General features: G+C 40.7%; 1 protein-coding gene across 4 annotated transcripts in view; it reads right to left on the minus strand.

Moving 5' to 3' along the window:
• PLEKHG4B (pleckstrin homology and RhoGEF domain containing G4B) overlaps positions 1–16508 on the minus strand; it is a 960241-nt gene that overhangs the window by 209256 nt on the left and 734477 nt on the right. For all 4 annotated transcript variants that reach the window (XM_044065125.1, XM_044065124.1, XM_044065120.1 and 1 more), the window contains exon 11: positions 6535–6673. In XM_044065125.1, coding sequence (XP_043921060.1) covers positions 6535–6673 — 139 coding nt within the window. The remainder of the gene's footprint in view (positions 1–6534; positions 6674–16508) is intronic.

The raw sequence follows: 16508 nt of genomic DNA on the forward strand, positions 1-16508 counted from the left end.
CAGTATGTTTTACTCTCTATGACTCAGTCTGAACAACTTACTGTCTATCTTGATGCCTGTAGAATTATCAATGTTACTCTCTGTCTGTCACAAGACAGATACCCCAGTACACAGACTGCTGCACATTTTCAAGGGTTACTGTACAATATTTCTACCAGTGTATTTGAGTGGCTTTAATATAATCGTATTTACAACTATCTCTTTCTCTTTAGATCTTACGATTTTTAAGAAATGTGGCATCACAGAAAACTCCTCTTCTTATATTATCTATTTAATTTTTTTGTTCCTCCCAACATGCAGTGCTGAAGGGGTCCAAACTATGTTGCAAGGAAAGTTAGTAATGAAGCTTAATTCTCTTTATCTTATTCTCTTTCTTCTTAATAAATATTGTGACATTATGTCTAAATATATATATATATATATATATATATATATATATATATATATATATATATATGTGTGATATGTGTGTGTGTGTGTGTGTATACATATATACATACATGAAACATGTGACACTGAGTCCAGTCTTCAACATGAGTTATACTGTGAATATGTCTGATTACTAAAACATTTAAACCATTAACGTTTAAATAAATAAATAAACTACATGCCTAAAATCGATGTTAAAGGCGCTTTTAAAGCTGCAGTTCAATAGTAGGAAAACAATGTATTTCTTCTAGTTTTTACCTTACTAAAAAGACATTGTTTAACTGCTCATCATATTGTTGTACACAGTTAAATATTTACCTTACTTGCTGTTTACAAATAAACTGTGCACACTTGATGAATATGTTTATTAATAAATATCAGAAATGTGCTGATAGTTATAGTCTAAAATGTCAGTCTGAAAATTTTCTAGTTACAGTGTCTATCCCCTATTAACAAACAAAAACCAGATACTTTTATTTCACAAATTCCTTAGTGTTTCAATTACAGAATATTTGTGTATGGGTTATATGTTCCTTTATGTGTTCAAAGAAAGTGCGATAATCATATGATTTTGTTTAAAGCCAGTATTGTTCTAGTGTACCCATCAGTTGGTTGTGCTATGCTAATATTAGTAAAGTAGTTTTAACATTGCTGTTTTGCAATTTAGAATATTTGTCAATAACATGTTCTTTGTCTTTCGGCTTTTCCCGGTTAGGGGGTCGCCACAGCGGAACTCTGGTCTGCTAATGATTGGCAGTAGATTTTTCTGTGCCAGCTCTGCATCCAACCTTCAATGAAGGCATGTCAATTCATGCATGTCTTTCAAACGCCACTTGACCGTGGGGAGGACATGCAGACTCCATACAGAAGGCGCTCCAGCCAAGAATCGAATGGGAGAACTTCTTGCTGTGAGGCGACAATGCTACCGCTGCACCACCGCGGCTAGAATATTTGTCAATAACATACATAGCTGAAATAAATTGAGTTATTTAAATGGTGGTGTAAACCTTGACTCTAGATAATGGTTACTGTTGAAGAGACACCCCAACTTCATGTGCAAAAATAGGAAATGAGGTTGAGGATGGATGGATTTAAATGATTACAGCAGTGAAAGAAAGATTAAAAACAGCTCAGAAAACTTTTGTGTTGTACTGAAAAGCAATGATCATTGCCTAGCATCCATTCTCAGTGCATTACCTGACACATTGTCTGGTGAAGACAAACGGGCTGCAGCTCACTCTACAATATTTGAAAACATTCATTTTCTGATTTTTCACTGTTTTTATAGCATTTATGGTATGCATGGCTAGGCTTAAAAAGCCTTTGTGGTTGTTAGCCTATTAAACACCTATGTACCTATGAACCTAAAAGTGTTATAAAATTGTATTAGCTACTTTACCACAAATATTTTAGTCATAGTTCTACCAAGAAAATAATAGTGCAAACATGTTAGCCCTTATTTCTACCAAGAAAATAAATTACATGCACTACTTACATTTAAATAAGAGACTTTTTTTCCTTTCATAGCATGTGATTACTTGGCTCCAGTAAACAAAAAACATACCAGAATTTCCAAATACAACATAACAGTTTGTGTCCAAACAATAAGCTCAAATCACAAGCAGCCAAATAAAAATTACCTGTTGTTCTCATTTATAGTACAGTTACCTTAAATATCAAATATTGAAAAAATATATTTTTGATGAAGCATAGACCAGTTTTGTATTAAATTAATCCAGCACTGTCATTGCAATAATCTAGCAATGTGCATATACCAAAAGACATTTGCAGTTTATGTCTGTCATTTTTCACTGTTTTACATTATATGAGAATTTAGTACTCTGAAATAAGATACCTGTATGCACCAATAGTTTTTATTATGAGAGCTGTACAATAAGTTCCATTTAATACTAATGTCCATATCTGGATTATGTTGATGTTAGTTCATACACATGAACTGTTTATAATATAAAGGTGTGATTACAACATGAGATGGAAAAAAATTTACATATTTTATGATGGTTGAAGACTTGTTCCTACTTCATTAATATTCTATTTGATTTTTACAATTACTTCCTTTATTACTGCATAAAGAGGGACTTCTTATGAGCACTTTTGAATTTTTTTTACTTGAAACAACAGTTTTCCAAGAATCTACTGTGTACCTAATCTTTTCATGACAGTTTTTTTGTCAGTCCATCTTTTACATTCTGTTATAATACTGATTTTGCCAAAGAAAGACAACATTTGTCTGATCTAAATATCTGAATGCTCTGTAGCATAGATTTCTAAGCTTAGCAATATATAGCTGCTATGATCATTAACTTAACTGTTTTTACTAAGGCCTAACATAGGTTCATAGATGAGGACTAGGTTAGCTGCCTTTGTGGGCAATTTTAAGCCTAGCCAGTTTCCCTTTTGGTGCTCAAATTAACCTATCCAGTTTAGTGTTCGGTTGGCCTTACCCATCCCATGGTCAGTAATTGTATATTACCCCTAATGAGAATAACTGGCATCATACCATAGATAATTTGAGGAGACCCATGCATAGGATAGAGCATTTAAGAGCTACCACTGTATATTGGTAGTACAGGAGGAAGTCCTGGGGTACAATCTCTGTTTCCCATCAATAGATCTAAGTTCCTCTTAAACATGGATAGGAATGAGCTTTGTTTTACATGGATGGGGAGTCTATTGCAGAGCTGTGGTATCCCCTGTGAAATATATGTGTCCCTCCAAACCATCCTGTTCATATTGAGGAAATTTAAATCCCCATACCGAGTATTTCTGATGCTTTCTTTTTGTCTAGACTAGCAGAGGAAATATAAGTTTCTACTTAATTATTACCTACTTTTATTTTGATTGTGCTAAGTCTGATTTTAATAAAAGTACTTTATCCAAATATGATGAAAAATGCAGAAGTACTGACCTGGAAGGCTGAGACAGTGAATACCACATTGTAGTAAATTATCCACCTGACTCAGTTTCTAAAGGCAGCAGATAGATATGAGGGGGGCACAATTCTTTGTCTTCACGTTTCTCTAATAAATTCTGTATGGGGTACTATCAGAAAAGAAGTATGGACATCCGTCTCTTGCAGTTTGAGATCTATATCAGTGACTGATGTTTGTATTGCCAATATCTACTGCGTTTTTATCAATATTTCAACTAATCTTGCTGTGAAACTGTCATGCCATCTAATCTTGCTGTGAAACTGTCATGTCATCTAATCTCTGAATTATATCAAAAAGCTTCTGAACAACAGAAGTTTCTTTTTTTCTTTCTTCATTTCAGGTAGACACTGCTGTACCCACCTTCTTAAAAAACATTCTCTGTTAGCTGACTTTTGAACATTTTCAAGTTTCAAAATAATTGCTGACAGGAATGTTTGAAAAATATTTATTAGAAACAGAAGTCAGATTTTCAAGATGTTGACTGATGTACATGCAACTCATTTTTAATACAATTTGTACTTCAAGGCACTGAAAATAACTTACATTTCTCTGTTGAAAACTTGTGTCAGGCATTTCTTAGCTGTTGCCATCTTGTTTTGACCTCTTCCTAGGATTATTTATTTATTGATTTTTATTTCTTTAACATTGTTAACCAAGGTGGACTGTTTTTGGGGCCTTCATACCCAAGACTCAGGTCAAGGTTGGCTAAACGCATTACATTTCTAAGGCTATATTATAGTAAAAGTTATAAATGTTCTAAAGAAAGATTGTTATACACAAAAGGTACGTCAAATACAGTTAGTAAGCAGTGCATCATTATTAGACATTTATGAGTCAGAAACATCTAGTTTAGGGAATGACAATTTACTCTGGACAAGCAGGCAGTGGGTGTGCATAACTGACCAACAACATTTTACCCCGCACTAACAGTTGTGATGGTGGTAGCCAGTAATCTTAAACCTTTAGGACAATGGCATAAATAAAACCGCTGTAGCACATGTCAATAAGTCAAAAGAGAGGTCAGCAATGACCCTTCCAGGTCACTTTCAACACGGGCACAACTGATCACATGCTGACAGGCAGACTTGATGGCCTCTAATGGCACAGCAATAGAGCTACTGGCCAATGCAGCCTGAGGTGACCACAGCCTCATCTCCTCCTCACCTTCCTCTATAACTGGACATACAGAATGATGACACAATGATAAAAAAAAAAATATATATATATATATATATATATATATATATATATATATATATATATATATATAGTAAACATATGCTACAAACACACTTTCATTTAGTCAGTGGACTGGCATGGAATTCATACACATCCCTCTGCCAGTAGCATCAATCATCATCTCAGGAAACTTATGCCAGCCAACCAAATCCCATATGGGTCATCATAATTGCCCACAAGGCACTTGGTAAAGTTCCTAAGAAGAACATGAAAATCCTGTCTCTTTGGTAAACTTGGACCCCGCTATTCCAAAATGACATATGCAAGAATGGCCACCATTCAGGTATGCCCAAGGAGCAAAATGTAAGCTTCTTGTCCATGGATGTACATTTGTGAATCACATGTCATGCAACATAACTCTCCAACGTGGTGCTACTACCTGTCTGTAGCACTGCACCATAGTGATGCAGATATACACATGCTAGATACATTAGCATACTAGTTACATGCTTCATTTTCACCATGATATACATGGTTAACACTGATACATGTGGTTTGTGCACTGTACACTGGCAGGATTCATATATAGCAACAAAACAAGTGTTGGTACCACAGTACATATGAGGCAGGCTTCGTCTCAAGTATCACAATGTTTATTAACGAACAATACTTGTTAAAAGAAGTTTAAAACAAACAGATGTGAAACACCTTTGGTGTTTTTCGTTCGAAACAGTGCCCGAACTTCTTCAGACAAACAAACACTGACACTTCCAAAATACATATTTAAAATAGTTCGTAATAACGTCATTACGTTATTCAATCAATTAAATGAATCCGCTAACTGTTAAAGGTGTAATGTCTAATTCTTGTATACAACATGTTCAATATTACACCAAATTTATTGTAAAACCTGTTCATGTCCACTTTTTGTATATAAAATCATTAAAAATCATTAAAAACTTGATGTTCTCTTTAAGTAATTTACCCCTTCTGACTGGTGGATGTAAACACATCTCGTATGTCCAAAATATATTAATGTAAAGGTATCACTACTTTAATTAAAGATGGAACTCACTCGTGCTGGCTGAACTTCTATCCAAGGTATTAAGGGAGCACAATGTAAGCTTCTTGTGCATGGATGTACATTTGTGAATCACATGTCATGCAACATAACTCTCCAACGTGGTGCTACTACCTGTCTGTAGCACTGCACCATAGTGATGCAGATATACACATGCTAGATACATTAGCATACTAGTTACATGCTTCATTGTCACCATGATATACATGGTTAACACTGATACATGTGGTTTGTGCACTGTACACTGCCAGGATTCATATATATATTGGCTCTGAATGACTTCATTAACATAACCAACATACTAAGTGGCTCTAATTAACGTGACACAAAGTGTCCATTTGGCATGGCAATGCTTACAACACAGAGCTGTGAAGCAGGGGATTTTCAGTACAACTTCTGTAGACTTAGAATTTCACAGTTAAGGAAACAGACCTACTTGGTAAAGGATGTCACCTCAACAGTTTACAGATTGTGACATCTGGCTTCTGAAGAATTACATTTCTGGAGTCTTGCTAAACTGTTGAAGAAGGTCTGACAGCTGTTACCTTAAAGCCTCATCAGTTTTCCTCACCATTTTGTCCCAGGATACAAATGCCTTTTAATTTCATGAGCACTCACTTATGATGTTAAATGTAAAATGTCAGAGTGTACTACCCACTGAAACATGCTACAGAGATTGATGTCAATAAGTCACCTAAGTCTACCCTTAGCACTTTGCCTTTCCTGCAGAATAACTGTTTTTGCTAACAAATAAAATTTACTATTATCTGTCTCTACAGCCCATTTTGAAATTCTCGTAGTCAGCTTCTATATGAAAATGTAATGTTACTTTGCAATGTGAAATTCTAAACAGAGGTATTAGATAGTGACATAAAATGAATCACCACTAACCTCCTTTGTCCCTTCATGAAATTTCATCTCCTCCAATGCTTTCTCTAGCTGTTGAAGATACTTATTAGACAACAGGACCAGCCTGTGAACTTCTTCATCAACCTGGTTGTAGAGTCCAGTGACAGTTTCCAATGCATCTCTATAAAAGACAGAACATTCTAGTAGTGGATCATATTTACTGGCCATTTTTGTCATTAAACAGCATTGCATATAAGCTGTAGGGCATAAATGTTGCAAGGAAATGTTAAAAGGACATTAAAATTCTGGTTATAAAACAAGAAAAGACATTATCTGAAATTAAATTTCCTGTCAAAATCATATTAAAACAGCTACTGTCATTCAAGCAAGCAAGATCTAGCCAGTTCTTCAAAAATTCATCCGTAAAAAAAGTTCAGTGTATAGTTCTTATAAGGAACTGTACTTCAGTCATTGATTTTCTGATACCCACATTCTTCTTCTTGAGAAGCCTATCCCAGCAACAAATGGTGCAAATCACAGATCCAGTCCTAAATGATGCAGCAGTCTAATGTATATTGGTCACACACTCAGAACCATGCACCTACAACACATCTTTGGGATGTGGTTGGAAAAAAATCCCACAAAAACACAGGGATGACATGCATACTCCATAAAGAAGGTTCCTAATAAGGGAACTGATACAGAGAACCAGTCAAGGTGAGGTCAATAATGAAGGGAGGTTGAGATTCGTGGTACAGGGAGGGGTGGAGAGGATTCAGTATGAACAAAGTAGTGCTGCCATAAAATCTGGATGTTGTCTGGGAATTAAAGTTAATGGAGATACTTTGGAATAACGAGAAAATGAAAAAAAAAGGAACATGAATCAGTAGGGGTACCTGCAAAGAATGGAAACATAATGAAATTGAACAAACTAAGACTGAAGAAATCACTTAGACAGGCTCTAAACGAGTCCATTAATCACACAGAAGGACCTACAAAATCAGGATTACAAATAAGAAAGATTGCTGGAGACATAATCAAGGATTCTGGTAGTACCAAGAGAAAACAGCTGAAGTGAGTTTTTCAATGGACTCTGCTGACTGTGTGTAGTTAGTGATTTATGGAAGTGATGGTTGGTACAGTAAATCTTTCTAGAACCGGGTTATACAGGCTCAGTATTTTGCAGTAAGTTATGAAGGACTTCAATCTTTCATAAAAGTATACATACAGGTATACATAACATCAATACATAGGTTCATAGGTAGCTACTATACGTGCAGTCCAGGTGACCATTAAGAAGCCTATCCCAATTTCCTGATTGCCCTTGGAAGGGTTGGAGCTAGTAAGAGACACTCCTGCACTGAGCTGGTATCCATAACAGCCATTGTTTAATGTTTATTGGAACAATGTTTAATATGGATACCAGCTCAGTAAAGGAGTTTCTCCTATTAGCTCCTACCATTTCAGGGGCAGGTAGGTTATAGCTATAATTCCTATGTTCTGGCCTCACCACTACTTACCTGGCACTTCTTCAACCTCAACTTTTCTGGCAGGGCAGTCCATTATATTAATATTTTCAATTTACTGATTGCTCGAAAGCACTCTCTAGTAAAGTGACTTACTCAGTGACACACAGTAGGCAAAGGAAGGCTGAAGGAATCAAACCTTGTACCACAACAAGCAGCATTAACAATTAATGTTCGTATTCCTTTGCACTAACTGCTGGACTTTGAGATAGATTCCTATCAAATTATTCTGATCATTAGGATTTAATGTCATAGACTTGTTGGATTATCACCATGTTGTTCTCAAATATGTGCCTCCATGGGCACATTACACCCTCCTTCTTTCGACAGACATCAACAGCCTGATTTCTGATTGCAAAAGGGGATCACCACATTTGCTAAACTTCCTTCCTCAAAATGAACTACGTCCTTCTGTTGGGATATACTAGCAAGATGATCTCTGAGGACAAAGTAAGGAAGCTAAATAAAGGTTTAACCTAAAAAGTGGGAGATGGAGAGAGTAAAAGGCATATGTAGTGCAGGACACTCAAAAATCTGCCTTTGCTGTAAGTACTCAAGTACCTGTGAAATTATAAACTCAAATGCTATGGAACAACTAGTCACCACTCCCACAAGAGGGGACAACATACTAGACCTGATCATTACCAACATGGGGACTCTATGCTCCACACCAGAAGTATATCCCTCATTGGTAAGATCAGACGATAAATTAATTTCACTGGATGTCCACATCCCGACCCCACCCCCAGCCCAGAAAACCACAGTGAAAAACTTCTCAAAAGCGAACTTCTCACTTCTCAAAACTGAAGTGGAATCCTTCATGGCCCCAGGGCCAGTGGAAACTACAGCCCAAACTGCAGAATCCTATATAAATGCATTCTACGGACATCTCCAGGAATGCATGGATCATGCTATCCCAAACAAAACCAAGACCCAATCATCCAAAGGCAGGCGTCCAGTCTGGTGGACCCCTGCCATAAATAAGCTGTACAACAGAAGGAGGAAGCTACTACATGATAGAGCAAAATCCCTAATAGGGAAGGCATCTCTGATCAGTACTTGCAAAAAATTACGATCCCTCATAAAATCCTCCAAGGCCAGCTTTGAGAGAAAAATTGCACAGGACACCAAAGACAATCATAAGGCTTTTTTCAGTTATGTTAGAAACCTGGGATGCAACTCCCAGACTTGTTCTGAGTTGATTCTAAATGACAAAAAATACACTGAACCCACAAACATCGCCAATATCCTGGCAGACAGGTTCAGTGCAAACTCCCCCCCCCCCCCAAAAGAGCAAGTATCTATCCCGGCAGAGAGCTGCCTCCCAAACATCTCAGATGCTCAGGTGAAGGCTGCCCTCTCCAAAGCAAAAAAAGTACAGTTTTGTACCTACCATAAATGTAGATGTCCGATAGGTATGCATCTTCAGTCATAACATATGGGTTGTCCTGCCTCAGGCAGCCCTTCGGTCAGCCGGATTCCAAAGTCTGGGTCTGGCCTCGGCTGATGTCGCACCTTCCCCGACATCATAGCTTCTGGGGTATAAAGGCATCAGCCGACGCCATTTTCCTCAGTGTTTCTTGGCCCAGATGCCAGGTGCCCTCTAGGAAGGCTAAATTTGGATAAATGTTGAATGTTCCAAACAGTAGCAAAAAATATATAGATATATACAAACAAACAAACAAATACACCATAACAGATTCCCCCAGCTAGCTGAAAGAGGGGTAAGCACCCTAGGAATACCACAGAGGGGAAGGAGGGTGGGTAATCCTGACTACAGATGCATACCTATCGGACATCTACATTTATGGTAGGTACAAAACTGTACTATGTCCTTCAAGGATGCATCTGCAGTCATAACATATGGGTAGAATACCATAGCCAAACTGGGGGAGGAGGTACTAAGATAAGGATGGTGTAGTTAAGATCCCCTGTAACACTGCAGTTGCAAAGCCTGCTCAGGATCTGGAGTATAAAGGTAGATTATAATGCTTGGCAAATGTATGCACGGAGCTCCAAGTAGCAGCTTCGAAAAATGTCCTTGGTAGCCACCCCTCATAGGAAAGCTGTAGTGGTGGCTGTGGCCCTTGTGGAATGAGGCCTGATATGTTCAGGAGCTGTCTTTCCATGAAAAGAGTAGCAAAAGCAAATGCAATTTCCTATCCATTTTGAAATTGTCTGTTTGGAAATTGCTTTTCCTTGCACCCCAGTTGCATAGTCTACAAAACGTTGGTCAGTTTTTCTGCTGGTTTTAGTTCTGTCCAGATAGTAGCATAGTTGTCTGTGCATATCCAAGGTGTGCAAGAGTTTCTCTCCTTTGTTCTGTGGGTTAGGGAAGAACGTAGGCAAATGAATGGCTTGGTTCAAGGATACCCTGGATACCACCTTTGGCATGAAAGTTGGATTGGTTCTCAGAGACACTCTATCCTGGTGAAAAATAAGGAAAGGCTGCACTGCCATTAATGCCTGTAGCTCGGATACTCTTCTTGCTGAAGTGATTGCCAGAAGGAAAGCAGTTTTCCAAGATAAAAACTGTAAGTCTGCTGATGCTGCTGGTTCAAAAGGAGGTAGTGTTAATTTTTCCAGCACAAAATTGAGATCCCATGCAGGTAGAGGGGGTCTCCTTGGAGGTTTAACATTTTTGATCCCTCTCAGAAATTGTCTGAGTAGAGGGTGAGAGAAGATAGGAGGATCCATATTGTATTCTGCTGAAATTGCTGAAGCATGAATCTTAATGGAAGAATAAGACAGGCCATTGTGGAACAATTCTGCTAAGTATTCTAGGATGTGTGCTAGGTTTGCCACTGTAACATCTGTGCCCTTTGATGTGCTCCAAATGAGGAATCTCTTCCATTTAGCTGAGTATGCCTTCCTTGTGGAGGGTCTGCGAGCCTCCAGGATAATGTCCTTGACCCTCTGAGATAAGACAGTTTGGTTTGGTTTTAAGCAATTTTTCAGGCAGTTAGCTGCAGAGTTTTCAAGTTTGGATGCAGGGTCTTGAAATTGTTCTGTGTTAGAAGAAGAGGCCATAGGGGTAGAGGCCATGAGTTCACCTGAGACATGTTTTTCAGTAGCAGATACCAGTGTTGTCTTGGCCAGTTTGGAGCTATTAGTATCACCTTTGGCTGTTCCTCCCTGATCTTCAGTAGAACCTTGTACATCAATGGGAGAGGTGGGAATGCATACAGTATTAGGGCATTCCAGCTGAAAGAGAGAGAGTCCACCCTCCAGGCTTGTGGGTGGTATGTCCTTGAGCAGAATTTCTTCAGTTGGTGGTTGAGAGGGGAGGTGAACAGATCTATCTCTGGCAATCCCTGGATGCAGCATCCATTCGTGAGCATCCGTGGTAGTCCTGCTTAAGCTGTCTGCTAGTGAATTCTCTTTCCCTGGTACAAATATGGCCTGCAGCTGGATATTGAGATTCAGGCCTAGGTTCCACAGATCCATTGCCATCCAGCATAGAGGGTAGGAATGCGTGCCTCCCTGTTTGTTTATGTACCACATGACCGTGGTGTTGTCTGTCCTTATCAGCAGATGTCCTTGCTGTAGGAATGGTTTGAATGCCTCGATTGCATGCTTCACTGCCAGCATCTCCTTTTGGTTTATGTGCAAGTTTAGCTGTCCTTGAGACCATAGGCCTTGGATACATTTGTCCTTCATGTGTGCTCCCCATCCTAGGTCTGAGGCGTCCGTGGTGACAGTCTGCCTTGGTTTTGGTTTCTTGAAAGGCAACCCTCTGTTGGACTGGCAGGCCTGAGCCCACCACAGGAATTCCTTTTGAAGGCATGGAATGATTGGTATCATGGTTTCTAGACTGTGTCTGTGTTGAGACCATACATTCCTTAGGTACCATTGTAATCTTCTCATATGCAGCCTGCGATCAAGATTATGCAGGATGCCATGAAACCCAGGGCCTGCAGGACTTTCCTTGCAGTAAGCTGAGTTTGTCTTGTCAAAGTCATGAAATAATCTGGAAGTTGTTTTTGTTTTTCTTCTGTGAGAAAAGCCATCTGAGTTATTGTGTCCAGATCTGCACCCAAAAAGGTTATCCTTTGGGATGGCACTAGTCTTGACTTTTGGATGTTGACTGTGTATCCCAAGGCCTGTAGCAGGTGTATGACATAGGCCAAATCCTTTATCAATTTTGTCTTGTTGTCCGCTTGTATTAGGCAGTCGTCCAGGTATGGGTAGATTTGAATTCCCTGAAGTCTGCAATGTGCAATTACTGATGCCAGGCATTTCGTGAATACTCTGGGTGCAGTAGATAAGCCAAAGGGTAATGCTGAGAATTGATAATGCTCTGATCCTGCAAGAAATCTGAGGTGTCTTCTGCAATCTGGTTGGATAGGGACGTGCAGGTATGCCTCCTTGAGCTCTAGAGTCACCAGCCAAGACTCCTTGCCCAACATGGGAAGAAGTTGCTGTAGGGTCAGCATTTTGAATTTTGGTACAATGAGATATGTGTTCAGTGCGGACAATTCGAGAATAGGCCTCCATTGGTTTTCTTTTCTTGGTACAAGGAATAGTCTGGAGTAAAATCCTTGGCCTTGTTCCATAGATGGTACCCTTTCTATCGCTTTCATCTGAAGTAAATTTTTGATTTGTCTTAAAGCCTCTGGCTTCTGATTTGGTGGTAGGTTTGGCATTCCGCTCCTTTTTGGTAAAGTGTGGAAGTGAAACCTGTATCCTTTGTCTATTGTTTGCAATGTCCATGTGTCCTTTGTAATGCAATGCCAGTTTTTGGAGAATAAAGCCAGCTTTCTGCCCAAGGGAGCTTCCAGTTGCTCCCTGGTAGGTGGAATCAGAGTCAAGTCATTGTGTCTGTCCTGTGCTAGTGGTTGTAGTTGCAGCTGTGGCAGTACTCCTCTGGTTGGCAGGCTGCCACTGACGGCCCCTGTAGGCACCCTTTGATTGACCTCTACCTCGAGGGCATCTATTCCTGCCTATCTGAGCTCTGGAGGTGTCTGGAAAGGACCAATTCTTGGAAGGCCAGTTTCTGCTGAACCTCGGAGGTTGGACCTGTAGAAATTCCTTTACTGTCTGCACAGATTTTGCTTTTTCTTCCACCTTCTTTAGAATCTCCTGTGCAGGGGAGCCAAATAAACTTTGTTTCTCCATTGGAGCATCTAGGAGCTTAGCCTTGACATGGTCTGGCAGGGATTGCTCTTTTAGCCAAGCATGCCTACGAATTACTGCCCCAGTCATAGCTGATCTAAATGAACCCTCCAATGCATCATAGCCACATTTTAAGAAATGATTACTGACCTGCTGAGAGTTGTGTACCAAATCCTGAAGGGATTTACGGTCTAAAGGTTCAGGAGAAGAAAGCTTCTTATTCAGCTGATCTAACAAATATTCTTGGTACTGTATCATATGGAACTGACAGTTTAAAGCCCTGGCAGAAAGAGTAGCAGATGTATAAACCTTTTTACCCCATCTCTCTAATGCTCTAGACTCTCTTTCAGAGGGTAGGGGATTTTTGGCAGTGGCAGCTGCAACACCTTTTGGGCCCTGTGAAATAGTTTCTGGATCTGCAGCATGGGCTTTATACAGGTGGAAGTGAGAATCCGGGACCCTGTAATATCTGTCAGGTTTGGCAGGGGCCGGGGGAAGAGAATCAGGTGCAGAACTAACATCATTATACACATCATCAATTACAGTTAGCACTGGTGGTATGGCTAAGGGCCTATGCTGGGGCAAATGTAAAAAAGTCCTTAGCCTTTTTCTAGAATCAGAAAAATCCTGACCCTGCCATTCAAAGTGTTCCCTCATAGAGTGCAAGGTCTCCCCAAAGGAAAATTCTTCAGGAGGGGAGGCAGAAGGGATAGAATCTTCAGCATCTGAATCCTCGTAAGGAGAATAGGCCCCTTCCTGATGGTCTGACAAATCAGATCCATCCGTGGAGTAATCAGAGGAGACAGGTTCAGAGGGTTCAGTCCTAGGCCTTTTGTCTGGTGGAGGTTGGGAGGCCCTGTCTGGGTGAGGCTGGGAACCCCTAATCAAGGATATAAGGTCCTCAGCAAGACTGAGAATCTGAGAACTTGAGGAAGGCCTCTGAGAAGTAGATTTGGCAGGTAAAGCTTTTGAAAGTTTGGCAGCTTTAGCCCTGGAAAAGGCCTTAATAGACATAGAAGCTGGGGGCCTAGCTGCCCCACATGCAGGTGTAGAAATGTCCAATGGAATGGTGTCGGACAAATCTTGTGCGCTAGCTTCGGTAGGGATTTCTGAAGCCGACTCAGCCAGGGCCTCTCTGGCCTCGGTTGTCGGAGGTAAGGTTTCTGTCGTAGGAAGAACCGAGGGCTCGGTTTCAGCCGAAACCGAGACACTCGCAGTAGGCCTAGCCGTGGTTTCAGCCGAAACCGTGGGCCACGAGTGTCGGTCCTTTTCCCTGCGTTTTTTGGCCAAATGCGTAGTCGGAGTCTCCGACGGCATTTTATATGCAAAAGTGGATCTGAAAAATTCTTCTGCAAACTCCGACCGACGTCTAAGAGTCCGTCGGTTGAAGGAGGCACAGGCTAAACAAGCTGATACGTTGTGGTCTGGGCCTAAGCAGGGAAGGCAGTAAGAATGGAAATCCTTGTGAGGTATTTGTTTCCCACAAGTTAAACAATTATTTACTTTGTCTGACATCGACTGAGGCAAGAAAGAGTCCCCAACGGGGTACTTAGCTTTTTTCGAAGTATTCGGTAGCTGAAATCTCTGGATCTGACCGACCGGCACTTGCGAACAGCTTCTGCTTCGGGCACCGTGCTGCAAGAAAGACTGAGGAAAATGGCGTCGGCTGATGCCTTTATACCCCAGAAGCTATGACGTCGGGGAAGGTGCGACATCAGCTGAGGCCAGACACAGACTTTGGAATCCGGCCGACCGAAGGGCTGCCTGAGGCAGGACAACCCATATGTTATGACTGCAGATGCATCCTTGAAGGACATCACTGCTTCCATGGGACCAGATGGCATCCCAGGTTGCATCCTACATGAACTACAAGAGGAACTAATCCCTCAAATAAAACAGCTATACAATCTCAGCCTCACTACAGGATATGTTCCCACAGAATGGCGTACAGCAGCAGTGGTCCCACTCCACAAAGGTGGAGCCTCTACGGACCCTGGAAACTATCGCCCCATAAGCCTGACTAGCTTAGTCTGCAAGGCTATGGAGAGGATCATCATGGAGCTCATAAACAAAGACATTGGGGACCTACAGACACTAGATCCTACCCAGTTTGGCTTTGTCAAGGGCAGATCATGCCTTTTGAACCTGGTTGACTTCTTTGAAACAGTCACCAAAGCCATAGATGAAGGGAAGGTAGTCCACACAGCCTATCTGGACCTTGCAAAGGCATTTGACACAATATCCCACTTGGGGATCATAGATATGCTATCCAGCTTAAATATAAACCCCTATGTCACAAGATGGGTCGCAAACTGGCTCAAAGACAGAACCCACAGAGTGAGAGTTGCTGGAGCCATGTCAGACTCAAAACTGGTCACAAGTGGCATCCCACAGGGTTCTGTCCTGGGACCACTTTTGTTCGGTATATACTTTTCCAAGGTACAGGCAAATGTGGGAGGACTATGGCTCACCAAGTTCGCAGACGACTGCAAACTGGGTGCCATAATCAACCCTCCAGCTGACACAAACATCCTTCAAAAAGGTCTCACAAAGACAGATAACTGGTGCCAGCGCCATGGTTTAAAGCTAAATGCCAAAAAATGTATAGTCATACCCTTTGGCAAAAACAATGTGCCCACAAATTACCACATAGGCGGAAACCCATTAAGTACAAAGAAAGTTATTAGGGACCTGGGGACCCAAGTTGATAGCAATCTCTCCTTTGAAAACCACATTGCCAAAGTGGTTAGAAAGACCTTCTACATAGCCCACCTCATCACGAAGGGTTTCACATCTAGATCAAGAGAGGTAATCGTGCCCCTTTATTCATCCCTCATCAGGCCCATCATAGAATACAATGCCCCTTTTGGGATGTACCTTACCCGACACCTGCAGCAATTAGAAAGACCCCAAAAGTATCTCACCAAGAGGATCAAGGGTCTCAAACAGATGCCATATACTGCTCGGTTAAAAAAACTCCAGCTCTACTCAGTTGCATACCGCCTACTTTGAGGCGATCTATGCCTGACATACAAAGCTATGTCAAATCTCTATACAAAGCTATGTCATATCTCTACTTGACTCCCAAGTAGACTATTCTCTATCTGTATAGTGAAGCACTTGCTCCTACAGTACTTATCACCTCGATACAGCACTCTTGTTATAGAAAGTACCCCAAAAAAGCAAACCCCATTTCTCGGTCACCCACATCCCCCAGAACCTTTTCTTAAGTTTTTCTGTCTATTCCTTCTAGCATGTCGAGGGATCAGTTGCTAATGTCCTCTCCTGCTCAGCTGGTGAACCTGGGAATATTGAGGCAATGTTACAATTGCCTCATGTACACAGACAACCCTCTCCTCCTCCCACAAAACACAA

Source organism: Protopterus annectens, chromosome 3.part0, assembly GCF_019279795.1.
Source record: "Protopterus annectens isolate FY-2018-M chromosome 3.part0, PAN1.0, whole genome shotgun sequence".
Classification (NCBI taxonomy): domain Eukaryota; kingdom Metazoa; phylum Chordata; order Ceratodontiformes; family Protopteridae; genus Protopterus; species Protopterus annectens.